Raw genomic sequence first — 23,883 nt, 5'->3', positions numbered from 1 at the left:
TAATGTTGATGCAAATGCCAATCTATGAGTAGACATACCAAGCCAAGACATAACAAGCAAACTTGTTTGGCAAGATTCCTAGCCAGGGTCAAGGAATGCTTTGCAGATTGGTCAGACCTTCATTTGCCACGGTGGTGGCTGTACCAATCCTAAAATAATGGGTAGGCTCAAGGGTTAACTTAACATGACATGCAGGGCAATGAGCTTGCAGTTGCAGAACTCTGGGTCAGTGCAGAGGAATACAGCTTGCAGTTGTAGAGCTTGGGGTCAGTGCAGGGGAGTACAGCTTGCAGTTGCAGAGCTCGGGTCAGTGCAGGGGAGTACAGCTTGCGGTAGCAGAGCTCGGGACCAGTGTAGAGATGTACAACTTGCCATTGCAGAGCTCGGGGTCAGTGCAGTGGGAACAGAGGACTGATGCAGTTGCAGATGCTCATGCCACGTGATTCGAAGATTTATGAGTGATTCGTTCGACATTCCAAATTTACAATCTACAATTCTGCTTGTTTGGCAAGATCCCTTGCCTCATGGAGTGCTTTGCAGGGATCGTGCAAGACTGTCGAGTCAAGCAGGATCCATGCGATCACCCCATAAAATGCAACCCAATTGAAAAGACCCTGGATCATGTAGGCTACAGATCAGGTGACATGAAAGGTATCTAAGGACCCTGGTATCTAAGGCCCCTGGAGTATTTGAGCAAGTGCTCTGGTAGACCGTTATTTGCTGCAATAAAAAAACCTAAGATGAGTAACGGTCTGTGCCAATACCAATATGCGTTGGTAGATATTTGAGTTGCCCTTGAAACCAATGAGGGTTACAGAAAATGTGCATTTTGCAGATAAGAATCAAATATATGCTATAAGGGAAAACTAGCATGTACACATGGTCTGAATATAAGGATAGTTACTGAAAAGTGATAAATGGGTGTTTATCTTCATCTGCCCCCTTATCTTATGGTGTTCCACGGATGATATGGATGCAGATGATACACAACTGTATCTCCCATTTAAATGTGGTTCCTCTGGTGCTCTAAACCCATTGCTTGATGCATAAAAGAGATTAAACAATGGATGTCCACCAATTTTTTTAAACTGAATGAATCCAAAACAGAAATTCTATTTTTTTGTTTCAAATGAAGCTGCAAATAATGCAATTAGTGAACTAGGGTCTTTTGCCAGATATGTAAAACCTTATGCAAGAAATCTTGGCTTTCTACTTGACCCTGATTTTAAATTGGAGAAACAGATTAATGCTGTTGTCAAGTCATCTTTTTTGCCACCTTAGAATCTTAAGTAAAGCCAAAACTATGTTTTCTTTCAAAGACTTTGAGATATTGATTCATGCTTTTATTTAATCCCGCTTGGACTACTGTAACTGTCTTTATTTTGGTGTCACTCAGTCCATTCTATCCCGATTTCAGATGGTGCAAAATGCAGCTGCAAGGCTGCTCACCAAGTCTAAAAGACACAACATATTTCTCCAGTTTTGAAATCCCTGCAATGGTTACCAGTGAAATTTAGAGTAGATTACAAAATTCGGTAACACTTTATAATAACTACACACAATTCATAATTTATTAAGCCTTTGTTACTTATTAGTTAATGGTTTGATCATCGTTAGTAATTTCTTGTTTATACATAATTTCTCACCAGTAAAGCATTTGTTCACACAGTTAGTAAGTTTGTAAGTACATGATTTATACTTAATAAATAATGAAACAACCACTTATAAATGAAATAATTTTCCCCATTATAAACCAGTTGCAAACTATTACAAAATGCTTTGTTCATCATTTGTAAAGCATTGCTCCTATGTTAATTGTCATAAATAAAGTATTTGTACAATAATATTGTTCATAATAAGCCTATATCTAAAATATGTTTAATGCAGTGAAATTATGTCTGGTGTCAGCCTATTTGTGCATTTATGGGGGGGGGGGGGTAAAAAGTGCAGTAGGGTTTAGTTAGATTAAGTGGCAAGGGCTGTATAAGAAAGGTGGGGGAGGATTGGGATTGGGGGGGCACCAACAAGGAGCACCCAAGAGCAACAGGGGCAAGAAACACTCCCTTACCAAGGAAGAAACCTTGGGCAGATCCACGGCTCAAAGGGCTAACCCAACTGCCAGGGGTCTTGGTGTGTGTGTTGGGGGGGGTGACAAGGGAGATGGGATAGTGTGCTGTGTATGTGGGGAGAGGGCAGTGTGCTGTAAGTATGTTGGGGATGTGTGTTGGAGAAGCTTCCTGATGAAATAATGTGCTGTGTATGTAGGGGAGAGGGGTGGGGGCAGTGTACTGCAAGTATGGTGAAGGGACTTAGTATTGCAAGCAGAGCACTGTATGTATGATATATGTGAGTGATGACAGTGAAGATGTGTGTGTGGGCGGGAGGGGAGTGGAGCAGTGACTGTGTGTGTCTGTGTACAGTGTGTGTGTGGGTAGGTGGGGGCAGTGTGCTGTAAGTATGTAGAGGATGTGTGATGGAGAAGATCCCGAAGACAATGTGCTTTGTATGTAGGGGGGGGGGGGGGGGCAGTGTGCAGCAAGTATGTAGATGAGGCTTACTGTAGCAAGCAGTGTGCTGTATGTATGTGTGGTGATGACAGTGATGATGTAAGTGTGTGTGTTTTTGTGTGTGTTTTGACGTGTGATGAAATAAGAAAATAAATAATAATAATAATAATAATAATAAGCTTTATTTGTATAGCACCTTTCATACACAGAATGCAGCTCAAAGTGCTTTACATTTGAAGCATGTAACACAATAATAGGCAGTCAGTCATTATCAATCACTTTTCTTCATTGCTGGGGCTGTTTATGATCCACTCAGCAACATATCAAAAATATAGAAAATGACGTCATAAGACTGGCAGCCTTAAACCCTCTTACCCCAAACAAGCACGCCATATGGCAACTGTGGCAAGGAAAAACTCCCATATTCCAGGAAGAAACCTTGAGCAGAACCTGACTTAATAGGGGGAGCCCATCTGTAGCATAGGGAGAGGGATGTAAAAGTGCTAAAAGTCATGTAGGTGTGTGTGTGTCGGGGGGGGGGGGGGGTCATGAGTGCTGAGGAGTGAATGAGTGCAAAGTCAGTATAGTGTGAGTTCAGAGTTGGGAAATGTTTGAGAGTGCTGAGGAGTGAATGTGTGCAAAGTCAGTATAGTGTGAGTTCAGAGTTCGGATGGCCTGGGGATAAAAACTTCTCCTGAGTCTCTCAGTTCTGGCTTTGTGACTACATAGGCATCTTCTTGATTTCAGCGGTAGGAATAATCCATTGTTAGGATGAGAAGAGTCCTTCAGGATCTTTTGGGCTCTTAGGAGTACTCTTCTGGAATAGATATCTTGTAGAGCAAGGAGTTGAGTTCTTATAGTACGTTCAGCTGAGCGCACTACTCTCTGCAGAGTACTACAATCTCTAACTGTGGAGTTCCCATACCAGGTGCTACCAGTTAGAACACTCTCAACCGCTGAAGTGTAGAAGGCCTTCATGATGGATGTAGAAACTTTGAATTTCCTTAGCTGACGAAGGAAGTAGAGTCGTTGTCTGGACTTCTTCAGAACATATTGAGTGTTAACAGTCCATGTTAAGTCTTCAGTAATGTGGACACCAAGGTATTTAAAACTTGTGACTCTCTCTACAGGTTGCCCGCTGATCATTAGTAGGGGGTAACTGTAGTTCTGCTGCTGTAATCCACTACCATTTCCTTGGTTTTATTGACATTCAGTGTCAAGCTGTTAGATTGACACCACTGTGCCACCTCATCAACCTGGTCCAAGTAGAGCTGTTCATTGTTGTTACTAATCAGGCCCAAGATCACTGTGTCATCTGCAAACTTGATGATGGAGGTATGACTATTGTTGGCTTTGCAGTCATGTGTGTAGATGTTGTACAGCAGTGGACTCAAAACACAGCCTTGGGGAGCACCAGTGCTGATGGTTAATGTGTCAGATGTCAGACCCCCCACTCTAACCACTTGTGAACGGTTGGTGAGAAAGTCAAATATCCAGTGACACAGGGTGGTGTTCAGTCTAAGGCCTTCATCTTTGTGACCAAGGTGAGAGGTACTATCGTGTTGAATGCTGAACTAAAGTCAATGAACAGCATAATTATTGTTAATACTTAATAAATTATGCAATAATATTTTGTTGATGAAGTAATATTTAACAAATACATATGCACTAATGATTAGTTAGGGTGAGGATACATATTTTTTAAACCACTTTATAACTCTATATAACGTATAACTTTATAACCTTATAACTTTATGGGCCTTCAATTTAATTGACGTGTACGTCGCTTGTCTGCTAAATGAATAAATGCAAATGTAAACTTTATAACTCATTTGTAAATGTGTTGCAAGGCATAAAACGTCCTCACTTTAGATGAGCTCCCAAAATATCATTAACTAACCACTTGTAACTCCTGAGTTAATCATGAATTATAGTATTAAGAAGTGGCTTATAAAATATGTATCCTCACCCTAACTAATCATTAGTGCATGTGTATGTAACATAATGGAAATAATTATTATTATTACTTCATCAAAAACATATTATTACATAATTTATTAAGGTGAGACACGACAGGTGAAAACAACAAAAACAACAAAGTACGATTTACACATTTAGGTGTTTATTTCATTACATTTTGTCTACTCGTGCCTGTATATTTCTCCTAAATTCACCAAAAGTTAGCCTTCTAACGTTTCATGCTCTACCGCGACCGTGATACAAATTATATCATGTGTAGAACCATTGGAAAGCTCTGTTTTTCCTGCATGATGTTGTGCAATCCAAATATGGACACTTCCTTTGTATCCGCAACCAATACCGAAAGTTCAAAGGCGAGTCTAGGCTGAGAACGGAATCTCTTGGCTGTGTTCCAAGGCTGTTTTCTCAAATTGAGTTTTTCTCATTTTCCAGTAGAAACATCTCAGCCTATGTAGCACCTATGTACACCAAACGTTCCAGTTATACACTACAGTATTCTGAAGGTATTTACAAAGGGATTTGTTAATAAATCATTCCTGGCCTGATTTATGTGACATTTTAATCAAAAATATATGCCAAAAATCGATTTTTTAAGGCTATGGACAGTATATTCTGATTTCCTAGGTAATGAAAGCAGATATCCTGAAATCCCTCTGTAATTTTATTTTCATCTTGTATGCAAACAAAATGAAAAAAAAAAAATTGTACCTGGCTTTATCATATGTTCAGATCTATCTACCGAAAGTATATGCACAATTGCGCATATTTAATTATATAATACCTAATTTGCATAATTAGAATTAGAATTAGAATTTCAAAAACTTGTAATACATTTTTTGTTCATACTTGTGTAAGTAATCAACTGAGGAAGTTTCATGGTGATGTCTGGGGGCAGCCGTGGCCTACTGGTTAGCGCTTCGGACTTGGAACCAGAGGGTTGCCGGTTCAAACCCCGACCAGTAGGCACGGCTGAAGTGCCCTTGAGCAAGGCACCTAGCCCCTCACTGCTCCCCGAGCGCCGCTGTTGTTGCAGGCAGCTCACTGTGACGGGATTAGTGTGTGCTTCACTTCACTGTGTGCTGAGTGTGTTTCACTAATTCACGGATTGAGACCAAATTTCCCTCACAGGATCAAAAGAGTATATATACTTATACTTTATTTAAAAATATTGTCATTTAGCAGAGTACAGGTACAGAGCCAATGAAATGTAGTTGACATCCAACCAGAAGTGCAAAGAAGCAATAAAACCAAGTGCAGGTAGAGTATGGTTGTGTATACAATAGAGATAAATAATGTACAGTGTATAGTTGGATAAATACAGGTTTTCCAGATGTATGTATGACCCAGACCAAAATGAACACTAGCAGGCCTCATTGTGTAGTAGAAATTACTAGCCTGGCACAGCCATCCCCACTACTATATCCACAGTACTATATCAACACTTGATTCCTGGCAACCATACTAAGTGCGCCATCCGCAGGAATTCTTTAACAAAGTCCCTATCAGTAAATGGCTTTCCATGGGTAGCTAGTAGGTGAGATACCTTATAGCTAGCTCGGACAGCAGCCTGGTTGACCTGAGTTTGGCAAAGGAATACATTCTGTTGTGCAGCCAGTCCACCCTTCATCCTCCGAATCCGGTCTTCTCTTGCTTGCACTCGCAAGCTAGCATACTCTTTGTAGCGGGTTTCGTGGTGACGACGCAGATTACATTCTTTGAAAACCGGCACACTTTCTTTACATATGATACAAACTGCACGGTCCTTACACTAAACAAAAAATAATCATTGGTCCACTGTTCTTTGAAAACTCTGCACTCTCTATAAATTTTTCGTTTAACACTAGCCATTTTGCTGTCCTGAAGACTGACAGTTCTCTGTGCGTGCGTTGTTTGTCACTGCTTGATCTCGAGCATGTCGGGTGACGAAAATTCAGCAACTATAGTTCATTTTATAACTAAATATACATTTTTAACTGAAAAAATCAACGAAATACCAGATGCAGACGTGTTATTATTTTCCAAAAAGTAATTTAAAAAAATAGGCCATGATGACTTTTGGGTATTGCCTCATAGGGCCGGTTCAAGTAGTTGGGGGCAGAGGGGCTGGGGTTGGCCCAGTTTGGTGACCCATGCTGTAAGTAATGCTTGTAAAAATTGCGCAAATTCAAATTGCTTTATGGAAGCACTGCTGCCCAGCTTGCGCACCCTCCTTCACAATGTTGAATGGTGACACGCACACAACTTGCAAAACATTGAATTGCTTTGAGTGAAGTGCGCTTGCGAGTTGCATTCCTTCTGTCCTTAATACTAGATGCTCTGGTAACACTTCATTTTAAAGTTCACATGTTAGCCACTAATACATACCTAATTAATGCCTGTATTAGTGACTTGTAAGGCATGTGTTAGGCAACATTAATCATTTGTTAGGCGTGTATTCACAAATTTCTTGTTCATGACGAATTAGGCCTTTATTCTTGATATAATCTTAATAATGACCTAGTAAGCCTTGATCTCTACTTACTAATTAGTAGTAAGTACCAAAACAGAATATGTATAACCCACTAGTATACTGTCTGAATTTCCAAATAGTGGGAGAACAGTTGTAGAATATAAAGAAAGATGCTCTTCTTCACACTGAAAACAGTGGCAGTCCTAGCTTGTATAAAATTGGTAACTTTGCTGATCATATCATTACCCACCATATTTATGATGTAAAAAGAGTGTAATTCTCCATCAAATTCAATCAGATCAGTTACAAACAATAAAATATAGAACTAAATGAACATTTTAAGAACAGTTCTATTTGTGTGTGCATTTTTTCCATGGTAAGGATGACCTTTGCATGGAATTTCCCATTTACATACAGTACAAGATATTTTCTGATTATACTGCAAGGAAATTATGAATCACAGTCATGTTAGGATACTAGAGAAAAAAGTGTGGAGAAGAAAGTTGGTAATAATTCCTTACCATACAACCAATATCAGAGTCCTTTCCCATTTTAAGAGGGTAATTTGTCTGGTGCATCATGGAAACATGAACAGGCTGTTCTCCATCAAGGTGGAAGTTTTCCATTAGACTGGTCTGGCTGAACCTTGTGAGCCACTTACCTGTGATCAACCCAGAAAGGGAAAAAAATAATTATGAGATGATGTCTGTTTATTTGCAGTGTACATAAATAACAATGTTGTGACATGAAAATGCACTGTACTGTTCTTCCTAGGCATTTCATTCTTCTTCTTCTTCTAACGCAGTTAATGCAGCTTCAACCGTTTAGCGTAGAAACTTCATTCAAACTATGTTACGTAGGTCTTACTTAGGACATCTGGGCTTTGTATTTTTCATCTTTATAACGTTTATAAATTTTAAACTATTAACTAGAAAACGCAATTCCAGGGAATTACCAGTGCATGAAAATGCAAAACATATGGTGTGAAATATATTGTTAAAACAGATGATGTGCTAATTAGCAACCTGATGAGGTTTAATATAGTTGGAATGACTGAACTAGGTAGATGAGGTTTAATATAGTTGGAATGACTGAACAGTTAAATAGGTGGATAGTTTAAAAGGTTAAATTATTTGCTAGGTAGATGAGGTTTAATAGTTGGAATGACTGAACTAGGTAGATGAGGTTTAATATAGTTGGAATGACTGAACAGTTAAATAGGTGGATAGTTTAAATGGTTAAATTATGTTGTGGACAGAGGAAACAGTTGAACAAGATGTGTCGTCTCAAGACAATGAGACTGTATGTTTAAAGCCTGAGACTGGCAGTTGATCCAGGTGGCCGGAACACCTGGCCTAGGATTCTAATTGCTTAGGGGCGGTGGTAGTGTAGTGGTTAAGGAGCTGGGCTAGCGTGCAGTAGCCTGAAAGTTGTCGGTTCAATTCCCGGCTTCCACCGGTGTGCCCTTGAGCAAGGCACTTAACCCCAAGTTGCTCTGGGGACAATGTGATCCCTTGTAATATAGCTGACATATGTAAGTCACTTTGGTCAAAAAGTGTCTGCTAAATGTAATGTAATGTAATGCTTAAGTGCTCTATTGTGATGTCATCAGCCCAATGTTAAGTCTATGGGGAACTTTTGAATAGTTTTTAATTAATAGTTTAGAAAGTATAAAAGTTACAAAAATGAAACATACATAGCACTCTTGTCCTAAGTAAGACCTACGTAACATAGTTTGAATGAAGTTTCTATGTTAAATGGTTGAAGCTGCATTAAACGTGTTAGAAGAAGAAGAAGAAGAAGCCTAGGAAGAACAGTACAGTGCATTTTCATGCACTGTAATAATAAGAAGATGATGACTAGGGAGAACAGTACAGTGCATTTTCATGCACTGTAATAAAAAGAAGCCTAGGAAGAACAGTACAGTGCATTTTCATGCACTAACTAGAAAAGCATTTCCTGAAGGAAATACAGTGCATGAAAATGCAAAAATATGATGTAAAATATCATACAGAGTAAAAACAAACTACACTGGTTGCTAGGTAGATGAGGTTTAATATAGTTGGAATGACTGAACAGTTAAATAGGTGGATAGTTTAAATGGTTAAATTATTTAGGTGGATGGTTGACGATAACTGACAGTTGGAATGGCTCTAATGTTTGCTAGCAGTTATGCTAACTATGTTAACAAAGATAATAATGCTAACCAAGTTACTTAGCTAACTTAGGTAATGTTTTCTAGCAGGTTTTTAAAAAATGCTAATAATGCTGAAGCTGTTAACTATACTAACAATGCTAACCATGTGACTTAGCTAATAATTTATAGCAGTTATGCTAAAATGCTAAGAATGCTAACATGTTAACTATGTTAACCATGTGACTTAGCTAACTTAGCTATTCATTTTTAAAATTTATGTTAACAATGTTAACTATGTGAACATGCTAACTATGCTAACCATGTTACTTAGCTAACTTAGTTAATGTTTTCTAGTCGTTTCGTCAAAAATGATAACTATGCTAACAATGCTAACTAACATGCTAACAATGCTAAACATGGGACTTAGCTAACTTAGCTAATCATTTTTAGTAGTTATGCTAACTATGCTAACTAGCATGCTAACAATGCTAAAATGTTAACTATGCTAACCATGTTACTTAGCAACTTAGCTAATCATTTTTAGCAGTTTTGCTAAAAATGCTAATAATGTTAGCGATGCTAACAGGCTAACCATGCTAACTAGCTACAGTGGGTAGGAGTCATAGTTGATGACAAGTAACACTTAGAATGGCTGAACAGTTAAAAAGTTCAGTAGTTTAAATGGTTAAATTGTTTAACAGTGAAATATTGTAGTGAGGACTTTTATTTTGAAACAGTTTTTGGCAGAGGAAGCAGTTGAACAGGATGTGTAGTCTTAATAGAGCCAGTTTGTATGCTTAAAGCAAAGATAATGAATGCGTAGCAAGATGGGTCGTCCTAGTTCATGTCTATGAGGGCAGAGTGGAGTTCAGTCAGAGATGGGCTCTGGTTCAGTTCCCGCCTGCACAGGGGCGTATAACTGACGTATGTATTACTGACGTTTGAGCGCCTCGGTTCCACGCCAGACAAGCCGGAGTACAAAACAAACTTGGTGTACGCCTTCATTAATGTTGATTTTCTCCCGACTGGAGGGTCATACTGTCACGACATTCTACTGAAATGGGGAGGAGGGTTTGGAGATCATGATACCGTGTCCGAAATGTGCATCCATTGCTCAGAAAAATAAGGCTTTGACAAATTCTGGGAAATTCTTGGATTCTGCCATAGACCTCAATGTAAAAAAGGGAGCCCGATCACTGCATAAATGTGCGGGGCGTGTACTGCTACCCTATTTGCATAAATTTCCAGGGACAGGAAATGGCCTCTCAGGAAGTATCTTCGTAATCAACCATCTTTGCTTAAAGCCTGAGAAACTGACAGTTGATCCAGGTGGCCTGGCCACCTGGCAGAAGATTCTAATTGCTGTGATGTCATAGAGGCCAATGTTAAGTCAATGGGAAAATTTTAACAGTTTTTAATTAATGAAGAACAGTACAGTGCATTTTCATGCACTGTAATTAAAAACTATTCAAAATTTCCCCATAGACTTAACATTAGGCTGATGGCATCACAATAGAGGCCCTTAACTCAGGGGTCTCAAACTCAAATGAGCTGGGGGCCAATTCTGCCAACGTCATCTGATTGGAGGGCCGGCTATTTCTGAAAATGCAATGTTCTTTTTTTCAAATACCACACAAAACTGCAAACAGAAAGTGCAAGTGTTTTTATCTAGTTTTAGACACCTGTGCTAGCAACCTTAGCTTATAAATAAAATAATGATAAAATAAATATTAATACAAATTATAAAATAAATGAAAAACATAAAAAACAGGTACAGTATGTGTGTGTGTTTCACACCAAATAAAAATATTTCCTCTCATAACTTTTTTAAACCTGGCAAACTAGGCATCAGGGTTAATAAAGCAACACCATTGGATTTTTATATAAAAATTTAAAAGGCCATGGCTTGAAAGTGGTCAGAGATAAAGTTATACTGTAAATGTAAAAATCTTTGAGTAAAACAAAAGTTTATGAAGGGGGTAAATGTACCCATCTAATTTGTCACTGGATGCCAAGCACCTCAAATTACTGTATGTACCTTTCAGTAAATACTGGATGAACATATTTAAGCAGGTTTACTTTCCTTTTTTCATACTACCCACATAACAAATTAACAGAAAAACACCTAAGATGTTGTGGTTTAGTAATAGATTACTACAATATAGGCCTACAATAAAGTTTTCTGGTCAAACAGTTCCTATCGCGGGTAATCTGCAGTAGCCTACCCAGAAGTTCGCATCATATTGCGGGTGACTTTGTAGTTCTTTAGAGCCCTATTTCTACTAGCCCTGCTGTCTGTACCACATCCATTACGGACACTATCATCACGATTACCACTGCAACCTCCAAGCTATGTTGGGCAGAGGGTCGAAACAAGCATGGTATGCTTAGTGGACACCGTTGTATACACGCACCTCCACCTCATTCACAGACGCACCGTGACTATCACTGTCATAGACGATCGATCATAATCTCCAAAAGGATATTCTCCTTCAGAATTAGAATTAGAATAGGTGAATAACATAGTTTACCTAAGACTTCAACACACGTGAACGTTTTTCAGCATTTGGTGTAGGCCTGGCTATTTCTGCTTAATTTCTGCAACACTATGGCCTGCATCGCTTCCGCGTCATTACAAATGCACGTCTTTGTGTTTCTCGCGTGTAATACAAGTATTTCCTGAAAACTTTGCGCAGCGATTTTGGGTTTGAATCAAGCTCTGGATGTCTTGCACATAGTGGCGCAGAGTAGGCCTACAAATGAGATTTGTCACCGTACCTGGATATATCGTCTATTTTAATCAGTATCGTTGTTTGTCGCAATTAATAGCCTCAAGGGCCGGATTACATTATTATTTTGTCATACGTCGCGGGCCGGAATTGGGCAGGACGCGGGCCGGATTTGGCCCGCGGGCCGGGTGTTTGAGACCTCTGGTCTAAATGAAAGGCTCAAACGTAGGGAAATGTCTTCGTTTATAAAAATACACATGCTCGTGTAAACGGGGTCTCAGTTAACATCCAGCACAATGCATTTTGTGCATTGTATTTCAGTCAATCGTTCAATGTGTGGCCAGCGGCATAGGCTACTGCAGCCCTAACATTAGCCTAAGCCTAACCTAACTTTGCAGTGACTGGCCAAATGATTAGCCTACCTTCCGTAAAACATCCTTTCTTTTTCATAGGTAAGTGTTCCTACCTGAAAGTTGCTAGGTCGGTAATCGCCTATAGAGGGATGATGGCAGAAGTGTGGTTCATCATGTTATGAGGTTACTTGCCATCAAAATGATTTTGGAAACGTTATGTTAAGGTAAAAAGAAATCGCGCTTCCACGCTGTATCTAGTTGATCATTGATTACTGGGTGTGGGTGATCATCATTGCAATATATAGCATACTTTAGCGCCGAGGCTATTAGCCCCTTGTTGTACTGTTTTGTTGGTTCCTCTGTATCTCCTGTTTTCCCGGTCTGTGTGCGTGCTTGTGTGTGTGTGTGTGTGTGTGTGTGAGTGTTTGTGTCTCCCGCTCCCTCTCTGTGTCATATTATGTGTCAGTTCCGATGTGTTTTGATTGGGTGGAGGTGTCCGGGGGGAAATAGGGGTTCAGATCAAGGGGGCAGGCGAATTCCCGGAAATAGAAGAATCGACGTAGGCTGGAGGGACCACCTCTCTGCTAACTCCCATAGAAGTCCATTCATTCTAGGATTTTTTTGAAATACCATAACTTCATATAACATATATCCTGTGCCGATATTGTAGCTTCTGTGTAATCCACATAAACACTACAAAGGCAAAACAGACTCCACTACCTCGTCCGTAACGTTGGTTACCCGTAAGAAGAATGGTTAGCTTGTTCGGTTGGAGGGAAGCTAGCTTTGACGTAATCTCTCTTTCGCGCCGTAGGGAGATAACCGTATTGTTTGGATAAGAAGCTCAGTTCACCTTACGGTCTATGACGGTAACTCATAAGCAAAACCTAGCATACACGACCGTATGTTAAGGTAAAGTCAAAGATCCTTGATTACTAGCTCCGCTTTAACCCTCTCTGGTAAAGCATTACAGAGGCAACCTAATAATAATAAAAAAGTAAACCTAATTTTTTTTAAAACGGCACTAATCATTACAGAGGTTTTCGACGGATTGACCGTAGGTCGGAAAAGTGGAAAGAAGATTAGCTTCAAGGCTATAACTTTTTTGTTTTGTTGACTGTTTTTGAAGATGATCATGTATGGTAGCTTCAACATTAACACGACTTGGTGAGGATGATATTAATAATAATACATAAATAAATGTTTAACTTTGATGACTTTGAAGGCGAAGGAAGTGTGAGAAGAATTTCTGTGTATCTATCATATGAGTTACAAGATTCAGTTCGATGGCTAACGTCACGAAGTTAAGTGTGAGTCTGCGCAGTACTGGGGGGGACCAACTGAAAAATCGTTCTATTTGACTCAGTGCCCTCCCATTGAAAACGACGGAGTCTGTTCGTCCATTTCTTGTACTGTCTATGGTTCAGATAGGTATTCAGATGTGTCAGTCATAAATTACTAATCATTCCACGCTGTATCTAGTTGATTATTGATTACTGGGTGGTCATCATTGCAATATATAGCATACTATAGCCTATATGTTTTTATTTCGGCCTATGCGTAGAGTGTTTGTCTAGTTTCTTTCGATAACTTGATAATGGATAATTGCTGTTTTTTTTTTTTACATTTTACCAGAGGCGGACAGAGTACACAGCTTTATCACTTGAGTAGCCTACATTTTCTAAATATTGCATTGCTACTGCCACAGTGCTTACATAGATGTACAGAAACGTCCTACATGGAGTTATGAAAAATGTTAATGTTAATACCTTGGAGAATGTAAAAGGAATTGAAAGTAAAATCAAGTAATTTTCATCTTTTTACCATGTTGTCAGGGATGGGCAGTATTTCTAATACATGTATTTAAAATACATATTTCAAATACAAAATACTAGTATTTTGTATTTGAAACACTTGAAGCGAAAACTATCATTGAATTGAAATAGTCTGGCGAGGTGGGGCCACAGGTTGGCACATTCCCAGGATGGACCTGCTGCGTGTCTTCCATTGTTTCGTCCATGATTTCGTCTCTTATCTAAATCTGACCATGGAGTTGACTTTGGCGGAAAGCTGAAGGTGATTGCTGATAGGCTGTCCCAATCAGTGGTGCCTGCACAATCCAATCACGTTTGAGAGGGAAACAACAAATTGAGGGTTTCCGAGATTTTTCTTTTTTCCTTTTTTTTTAGAAGTAACTGGTACTCACGGTTATGGATAGAAATGTAGTGGAGTAAAGAGTACACTATTTGCCTCTCAAATGTTTTGGGGAGTACTCATGAGTAAAGTCATGAGTACTCCCCAAAAATGATACTCGAGTAAAGTACAGATCCCTTAAAATTGTACTCAAGTACTGTACTCAAGTAAATGTACTCCGTTACTGTCCGGCTCTGCATTTTACACCCATGCAGTGCAGTGTGTTGCAAGTTCTGAAGTTAATAAACATTGCCCTGGTGTACACACCGCATTGTTTAGTTTTTTTTAGTCAGAGCTATGTACGCAGGTTTTTTTGTTGTTGGTCTGTAACCTCAAATCCCCGTTTTGAGTCGCCAGATCCACCCCGCCTTTGTGCTCCGGCACCTCCCACTTTACAAATTAAGCACTGCACACACATATGCATGCACCCCCGAGGAGATGTAAGCAAGCATACAGAGCAGAGGGACAGTGAGCAGGTGGTGGAGAGTGTAGAGCCTAGTTGACGCTACATGATATGAACTCAGTGGCGGAGCAGGTAGGTTATGTACATGCCATGGTGACGATGATGATTATGATGACTTATTAATTGCGATAATGTAATGATATGGTAATGATAACATAGTAAGGCCGTGCTGTGATTATAATAACAAATAGCGCAACTTAAATTTGCATGAGTGGTGGTTGGTCTCTCAAAGTAGAGTGTTGAAAGGGTTCTATCTTGGAAGGGTTATCATGGTAAAGATGGGCTAAAAGACTGTAGACTGATGGAAATGTAGGCTACAAAATGTCAAGTCATATTCATGCACAAGCCAACTAAGCTGTATATAACCTATACGATAGGCTACTGGAAGACATTAAAGATAATTAGTTCAACTACTGTTCCAAAATTTACCAGTAATGTAGGTAGGTAGTATAGCCTACAGGAATAAAATAATTCCAGGGTAACACTCCATAATAAGGTGCCATAATAAATAGCAAACTAGTAATTACCTAACCCTTTGTTAATATTTGTTAATTGTTACTAACATATCTATTTGGCAAAAGTTAATAGTTTTTTCATCATCAATTAAATATTTGTTGTTTACATAAAATCTGTATGTTAATGTTTTAGCAAATCTATTAACTAATATTGCATTAATATGTGTTAATAGTTAACTAAATGTATTTTTGGCACTAATTAATAGTTATTTCTTACATCATTTAAATGTTAAATGTTTTATTTACAAACTATATGTTAATAGAAAAGTGAATGACTTATCATTATTTAACTAATTGATATTAAACTGTGCTTCTGCCTATCCCAATATGAACCACTCCCCATAGGACCCTTACAATAGATAGATAGATACATTATTGATCCCGAAAGGGAAATTCAAGAAAAAAACACGGAGCTACCTTGACATGCCGCCACTCTTGTCGGCGCCAGACACACTTGCAATAAAGTTGGTTAAGCTTAATTAATATTTTAGTAGTATATAGCTTTAAGCGTGGGGCCCCTTATAATAAAGTTGGTTGAGCTTAATTAAGTGTGCTTGCAAAGCAGCACACTTATTGTTCTTCTTAAGTTTTATTATTATTATTTTTCCCGTCTCCCTAATTTTTTGTCAGCCCTAGCGCCTAGGCCCTTTGAGACAGAGACACCGTTCCAACTTTAAAACGTCCGGTCAGTACCGGTGTAAGTTGGTCGCGAAGATGACGTCAGGTGGGCGTGCCGTTCGTCCGCCATATTGGATTGAACAGAAAGCGAAACTAAATTTTCACAGGTCACAAATTTGGTCCGAACGCCACGAAACTTGACGTACATTATCCTTGGACCAAGCCTCACAAATGTTAGCGGAAGGATTTTTGATTTTCGAAAGCGTTTGCCCGTCACAGCCAAACGAAATCGGCGGCGAAGCTCCGAAACAGGAAGTCGTCCATATCTCAGGAACACTGTCACATATCGATACCAAATTTTGTATATGAACTGGGGACTCCAGTGTGAGGGTGCATAGGCAAAAAAAAAAAAACTAATATTCCAAAAGTTTCCATCATTTGGCAAACCACCCACGGGTATTTGGTAACTCACACCATTCACCTTTTCACCATTCACCTTCTATCACAATGCCTTCCACGTATGCACAATGTCTCAGAGCAGACACAATGTTTCCAGGCAACCTTGCCCAATCATGAAATCCTTGCTCTGCCATGGGATAGTATGGACTTACGAACTGAAATGGCAAGGAGAACAGTAGCTATATATAGCTTACATAATAGAGTTGTTTTCACATTGACGGTATTCAAATTAAATTTTTCATTATTGTTACATATCATGATGGGAGAGTATTATTAAAAATGTTACAAGTATGCAAATGCATATGTTTACGGGCATTTAGGTTTTACTGTGTTGTTTTGTTGTAAAGACATGCAAGGCATTCTGGGTCATGTAATGAACAGTGGTCGGCAGCACTCCATAGGCTACGTATTAATATGAATAGGTGTTTCTGTAAACCTAGGGACAATAAACAGCTATCTCTGTTACAAAAACGAGCTGGTAATCGCTCATTGAAGAGGGAACTATGATAAAAAGATTGTTTTCCTAAAAGCATGGAGGACGAAAGAATAAACGAGCAATGTCACGTTAATGTTAAATAGCCTACCTATCTGAACGCTAGGTGGCAACGTTGTATTACATTTCACTAGTGTAGCCTACTTGAAATACGGTGTGAGATTCACAAGTAATGAAGGTGCAAATATTATGTAATTTATCATGGGAAATTATTGGAAATGTTATTTCTTGTTTATTCTTGCAAACCACACACATCCATTCGGAATCACACATACACATTTAATACTGAAAGACTATCATTTCGTTTATTTGATGTCGCCTAGCAACACAGCCTTCAGAGCAAAGATTCTAGAACAGAGCTTCAGAGAGACACGTTTCGAGTTTGTGGCCAAGAACCTAAAATATCGGTTTCCATGTGCTGGATGGTGTGCGTCCTTTATGAAAGTAAGTGTTTTATACAGTTAACGTTACAGACATAATGAGTCATGTTGTAGTGGTCAACATAAATGTGCCCCTTCTGTTATTAGAATGCTAAGCGGAGAAGCATGCTAAGCAGAGATTTAGTATCATTCATTTCTTGTGTGGCTAGCTATAGGGAGGAGATGTATGTTGCTAATTGGGATTTATGTTGTTTAGCGTAATGCCATGGTCATTTGATATGAGATGCTTGCACTCGTAACTTCGTCACGTGTAACTTTAGGACTGCTATTTTTTTTACTAACAGTAATTCACGAAGCACTTTAGCCCTAAAAGTACAGTAGCACCTACGTCTGTGACAGCTTAAGGGAACTTGCATTGTAGGCATAACTAAGGGATGCAATAACACCACCAACAACCAAAACTAGCCTACTCATTGTCAACATGTACATGAAATGTAACGTTTCATGTGAATCAAATTAAAATGTTTTCTTTGCAAACGTAGGCATAGGCGTATGGTGACAGATTAATTTAATAATGCTGCTGTGTGAATCAAGGTAAGCGTGCAGGAAGTGGCCACTTCTTAATGGGACCCACTGTATGGAAGTGGGCTAAGTAAAATAGAGATGTTTTAAATAAGATAAGGTTAATCAGAATTCTACGATATGCCCGCTTGACAACGGCAGAGATAGAACTGGCCTTTGGCCATAGCAACCATCCATTTAGAACGACTGGCCTTCATAGCAACCAAAGATCTGAGCTGTGTTGCAATGTGAGGCAAAGTATAGAAAGGTGATGAAACATACAGAGACAGGTCAAGAAATATAGTGCAATGTAGACAGTAGTATACAGTTGATTTACAGACGGTGGTTTAGAGTAATATGAAGTATTCCTTTATTCTGAGATAGGCTACATCAATAGGCTCTCAAAACAACCCCAGGCTCACAAAACAATCCCAAACAGACATAAGGTCTTTATAGAGCAAATCCATATAGATTATTTGTCAAATAAACCAGTAAAACATAATTTGTGGGATGGAATATATAACATTCACACTCATAGCTCATATTTTTTTAAAAATAAATCAGTGAAAAAGTATCCTGACAAACAAGCAGCTTTTTAATGCCTTGGTCATATTTCATCATTTCAATTCCTCTGTAGGTTACCTGATAGCCCAGTTTGAGAGGCGCAAGACGCGTGACATTATTTATTTTTTGCAGCCAATCACTGCTGTCATTTTATTTTATTGATTTGATCTCAGTCATAGAAGCTAAATTCGAAGGCAGGCCAAAGGTAAAATCCAACGAATCGCATTCAACCCGCAAGGCAATTGAATAGAGCTTTTGAGGTATTGCCACTGCTCCAACACTGAAAGGCACTGTTAGAATGCTTGGATCAAGCCAGGTTCAGCATAGCGTATGTCACTGTCTGCTCACGTTGGTGACCGGACCAGGGCAAGCACACTTTCGCAGTTCCCGCCGGAAATGCAGTCTAGTTAATATATTAGTAATAATATTTGGTCCAGAAGCACGGCATCGAGAGTAAACACTTCTTACAATACCTGCAAATTAAATCATCTATCCTAGGAAAAATTAACATCCAGACAGCTAACCTTGACATTCCCCCACCAATCTCAGAGCTGCTTAATATTCCCTCTCCCAAAAAAATACTCTCCCAAATTTACAAAATTATATCTCGTTCAGAAAAAACAATTGGCCTGCCATATCACAAATGGGAATCAGACTTATCAATTACTCCCGGTGCCGACTTCTGGACCAAAATGTGCAAAAACATCTACCTCATGACAAAGAATAGTAATCTACAACTAATACAATACAAGGTTCTTCACAGATTCCACTTCACTGCACATAAATTGGCTAAAATGGGGTTTGGCTCGGATCTTTGCACTCACTGCACACAAAATAACCCAGATACATACATTCATGCAGTTTGGCATTGCACTCCAATCAACCACTTCTGGGTGAGTGTCACAAAATCTCTCTCTTCCATCTTTGGCTGTCACATCCCAGCATCCCCTTCCTTATGCATACTTGGTGATACATCCACAGTCAATTTAAGCAACTCCTGCAATAAAACACTGCTGGTAGCACTGACTATCGCCAAGAAAACAATCCTCATGAACTGGAAATCTAAGAAAAAAGCTCACATCACTCATTGGAAAAACTTGTTAACAGACTATATATCATTAGAAAACCTATCAACTACAAACTTAATCAATACTCAGGATACAACCTCTCCTTGGTACCCCTTTATCACCTACTTACAGTCCTGACCCTCTTTGCCTGAGTTCCATCTCCACACGATCATAACACACTTCATCAACAGATACACATATCATCGAACACTAGGCAGGGGAGGGTAGCTGGAACTATTATTGTTATTATTATTATTATTATTATTATTATTATTAGTAATATAAATAGCATCCCCTTTTTTCCCTCCCCCTTTTATTTACATTCTCTGATAACTTTACTAATTTCACTCTTTCTCTCTGCCTCTCCCATCGTTATTCTGCCGGGGCCCCATTGGATGGCTTGGGAGACTCGGTCCTGGCGGGTCGCTGTGTGGTTTTGGCATTGGTTGGGTCCTGTGGGTTATCTATTGGCCCTGGGCCCCCGGTGTGCACCCTCCTCATACGCTCATGCACACGCCTTGTCCTGGAAGCACACAGCACGCTTTACTCTCTTTTAATCGCACTACATGTTAGGTGACATACATAAACAAAAACTACAAAACAGGCTAGGGTAAGAGTGGAGTGCAGGTAGATGCCTCATCAGGTGTCTATCTGCATGCCTCACTTATTTTAATGCACACATTGAGGAGGCATACATCTTACACAGGGTAAGTGTGGTGTGCATGGGGAAATCCTGACAGATATTCACCATGCATGCCCACTTCTTTTAATGCTACACTCTAGATAGACCCCTCAACCTAGCCATTCACATACTGTACATATTTAGGTCAAGAGTGGCGTGTTGGGTGAAGGTCTGGGGGCGAGGTGTGGTTGGTCGTGGTAGTGGGGGATGTGTGCATATGCTGGGGGCCTGGGGCGATGGGTGGCACGCAGGTCCTCCCCTCTGTCAGCTCGTCGCAGTATAACTGCAGGGGCTGGGTGGAACTGTGGCCATTAATGGGTGCCCAGGTTGGCAATCAGTCAGGCAATCAACCAGGCAATCAGTTATTCCTATTATTATACTTATCATTAATAGAATAATTACAACTCCTCTCCTCTGAAACCCTCCCTCTCTATGTTCCAGCTTCTCTCCTCCTGGCCCAACAGCAAGCCAGCCTTATACGCGCACACACACACACACACATACATCCTCACATACTCACTACCCCTCACCCCCCATCCCCACCCCCACCCCCATCCCAACACCACCTCATTCACACTTGTAGAGCTACCATCCGCATCCCCCCTTCTTTTCATTCCGGTCATCAATTTCATCCCTGATAATCATATCTGTAATCATCCTGGACGCAAATCATCCTTAGCCTTTCTGTTATTAATGTTATGTTGTGTTATGTTTGTGGAAGCCAAGTCAATGTGATGTCTTGTTAAGTTACAGTATGTGTTTATGTAATGTGCGTCTGTTTGTCGTATGTAGTATTCATGTGCATGTCGTAGTGTTGCATTTTCTGTAATGTCAATGATGTTTGCAAATAAAAAAAAAATTAAAAAAAATAAAATAAAAAATAATATATTAGTAATATATAACTATCAGTATGGGGGACCCTTATAATAAAGTTGGTTAAGCTTAATTAATATATTAGTAATATATAACTATCAGTATGGGGGACCCTTATAATAAAGTTGGTTAAGATTTATTAATATATTAGTAATATATAACTATTAGTCAGACAGTGAAGGGACTGAGACCAAAACTGGCTTATCACATTTATTCCTTTAGGAAAAGTTAAAACAAAACATGCCTTCAGGCATACGAGTAGATTACGGGGGGACGGGTGGGATATGTCCCCACCACTATTTATCATTTGAATTTTGTCCCCACCACTTCTAAAAATGTGCAAACCAATTGCGACCGAAAAAATCCCCACATAGGCTACTGAAATCATCGAGTCTAAACCAATGCGATAGGCGCGCACAATGACATCCTCACAGCATGCACACCTGCCTAGATATGTGTGGATCGAGTGTTGTGCGGTTAAGGTTTTTTAACATCTGCACCCACCCGACCCTCCAGTCATGTAATGCCTGCTAGAGTTGACTGTAGCTCGGAATGCAATCGGTTGCCATAGTAGGCTATCCCAAAATCCAGCGATAAAACAAAGCATGAACTCATGAGCGTCGGTCTGCCCTATATGTCCTCTGATTGTAATGTTTACAGATAGGCTATCTAGGCGATATTTGTAACATTTATTTTGTATTTGGCCTGTTATAAAATCATGTAGGCCTATTGAACAATTTAAACACATTGTGAACCCCAAAGTTGGACACATGCATATAGACATTGCTGCAAATTTAAAACCGGATTACTCTGGAATGGCTAACTGTACAGGGGAGTGCTTTAAACTTTAATTAAAATTACACCTTTGTGTTCGGTAAGGTCTGCTGTTTATTCTGATATATGGTTTGTCATGTGTTGAGGGAAAGTTCGCGAAGCCAAGATGAATGGGTAGGGAGACGGGTGTAGAAAATAGGCTATGATTAAATTAAAGTTAGGCTACTTTTCTCGCGAACCGTTTACCACAACAACTAACCACCAACATTGTTTAAAAGCTGAGAAAAAGCTTGTTCGTGTGATACATGTGATGTCTGTGATGATTAGGCTACTCCGCAAGTAGTTCAGCAAATTTGGGTGGGACAGAAATACCTTACAGAGCAGCAGATCAGTAACCTGGCAATAGCCAGATGAATTTCGCTCCGCCTAGCTCCACTCATCCATCTGGAACCGATCCATTGAAGTGTTGCTTCAGAAGGCTGGGCCTAATCAAAAAATGCTTGCATATGATTGAATAAGCCACTTGTCCGTCATCTATTGACGTGCTACTTCAACCACTCACATCGAAGCCAATCCGTGACGCTAATAACAGACTCACAGTCGCTTCTACGCTATGTCACATCTATGAAACTCCCGCCCTGCGTCCTGATTGGCTAAACCATAAAGTTGGTTGGAGAAATCACTCTCAATGGAAGAGGTCCCAGATGGATGTGAGTGAAGCTAGGCGGAGCTAAACGGAACGACATTCATCTGGCTAGGGTCATTTTAGCAGATCAGGGCTGGCCATATCGGCTCTGATGTACATTGATTTAAATGCATCGCTTCACTACCCAACACGCGAACAAGAAAGAAAAGAAAAAAAGAAACCAATGAGTTTATGTCGCGATTTCCGATAGGCCTAGGCATAGAGAAAAGACAGCTATTGGTAACCTAACAAGTAGGATTTGCTTTGCCTACTCTGCTGTTTGATTGTCCCAAACTTTGAGACGACCCATACTCGCATTAACTGAATCTTATCAACCCGAACTGCGATGTTCCAAACAGAGTGACAGGATGCAATGCCTAATAATCTCACTGCCTACGGCATAACTGATACAGTGCGCCTAGGCCTACTGTTAAACACCTGAAAAATATTAAGCTGCTGTTTTCTTTTCATGACGAGCACTAGGCCTACGTTTGAATGATTTATGACTGAATGACTGAACCAAATTACTTTTTATTGTCTGAAGACATCTATCGCAAGAATCTAACATTCTAAGCAACAGCAAAGCAAATGCAAGCTAACCAAAGTGCAGTCGGTTCTCCCGCCATGGTTTTGGAAATCACACACCTGCTGCATCTGAAGGCCCACGCATAATAAGGCATACGCCTAGGCACGTCCCTGTTGCACGTCACATTAATAGCTGATGCTGCCTCCCCAAAATTCCGCATCATGTGAACAGGTCAGCAGGCTTGCAAATTTTCACCTCGTTTTCAGACACACGTTGCAGCAAAAAACCCGACATTGTTTTTTTTGTCGGGTTCGGGTAGTTAATCAGTGCATATTGAGGGTCGAGTGGGTGCGGATTGACTCTCCTGACGGGTCGGGTGGGTGCGGATGGTAAAAAATCTTACCCGGCGCAACACTACTGTTGAGCATATTGTAATGCAGCGTTGAATGGATGAATAGGGTAGCCTACCTCGCACTTTTCAAAACACACTCAAGCTTATGGTTATTGTCCCCACCACTTCTAAAAACAAACTGACGCCCTTGCCTTCAGGCACTGGCATACATAAAACAGCATCTGCACAAGCAAAATAAAAAGAAGTAGTTGAATGGGCTATATTACATGCATGATTCCTATACCATCACTGTCAGCCCTACTAGCAAGGGAGACGTGCGACATAGAATGTTCAGGTACACAGAACGAGTTTATTAATATTCTGAGACTCTAAACACTCACAGACGTAGACCATACGGAGGTAATGCATAAACATAATGCTAAACAAAATGTACATTAATTTCCTGCTAGACTGAATTGCACTTTCCATGACCACTAAGCTAAACTACACTGAATGCATGGAAAATTGCTAGCGGAGTTTCCAG

The 23,883-nt window shown here is 39.8% G+C and overlaps 1 protein-coding gene across 1 annotated transcript in view; it reads right to left on the bottom strand.

Moving 5' to 3' along the window:
• serpinf1 (serpin peptidase inhibitor, clade F (alpha-2 antiplasmin, pigment epithelium derived factor), member 1) overlaps positions 1-23,883 on the bottom strand; it is a 117,241-nt gene that overhangs the window by 42,751 nt on the left and 50,607 nt on the right. Inside the window, exon 6 of the mRNA XM_042076139.1 lies at positions 7,458-7,597. Coding sequence (XP_041932073.1) covers positions 7,458-7,597 — 140 coding nt within the window. The remainder of the gene's footprint in view (positions 1-7,457; positions 7,598-23,883) is intronic.

The sequence above is a fragment of the Alosa sapidissima genome, chromosome 21 (assembly GCF_018492685.1).
Source record: "Alosa sapidissima isolate fAloSap1 chromosome 21, fAloSap1.pri, whole genome shotgun sequence".
In the NCBI taxonomy this organism is placed as follows: Eukaryota; Metazoa; Chordata; class Actinopteri; order Clupeiformes; family Clupeidae; genus Alosa; species Alosa sapidissima.
Note: the sequence above shows the minus strand (reverse complement) of the source record. Positions and strands in the feature narration are given on the sequence as shown.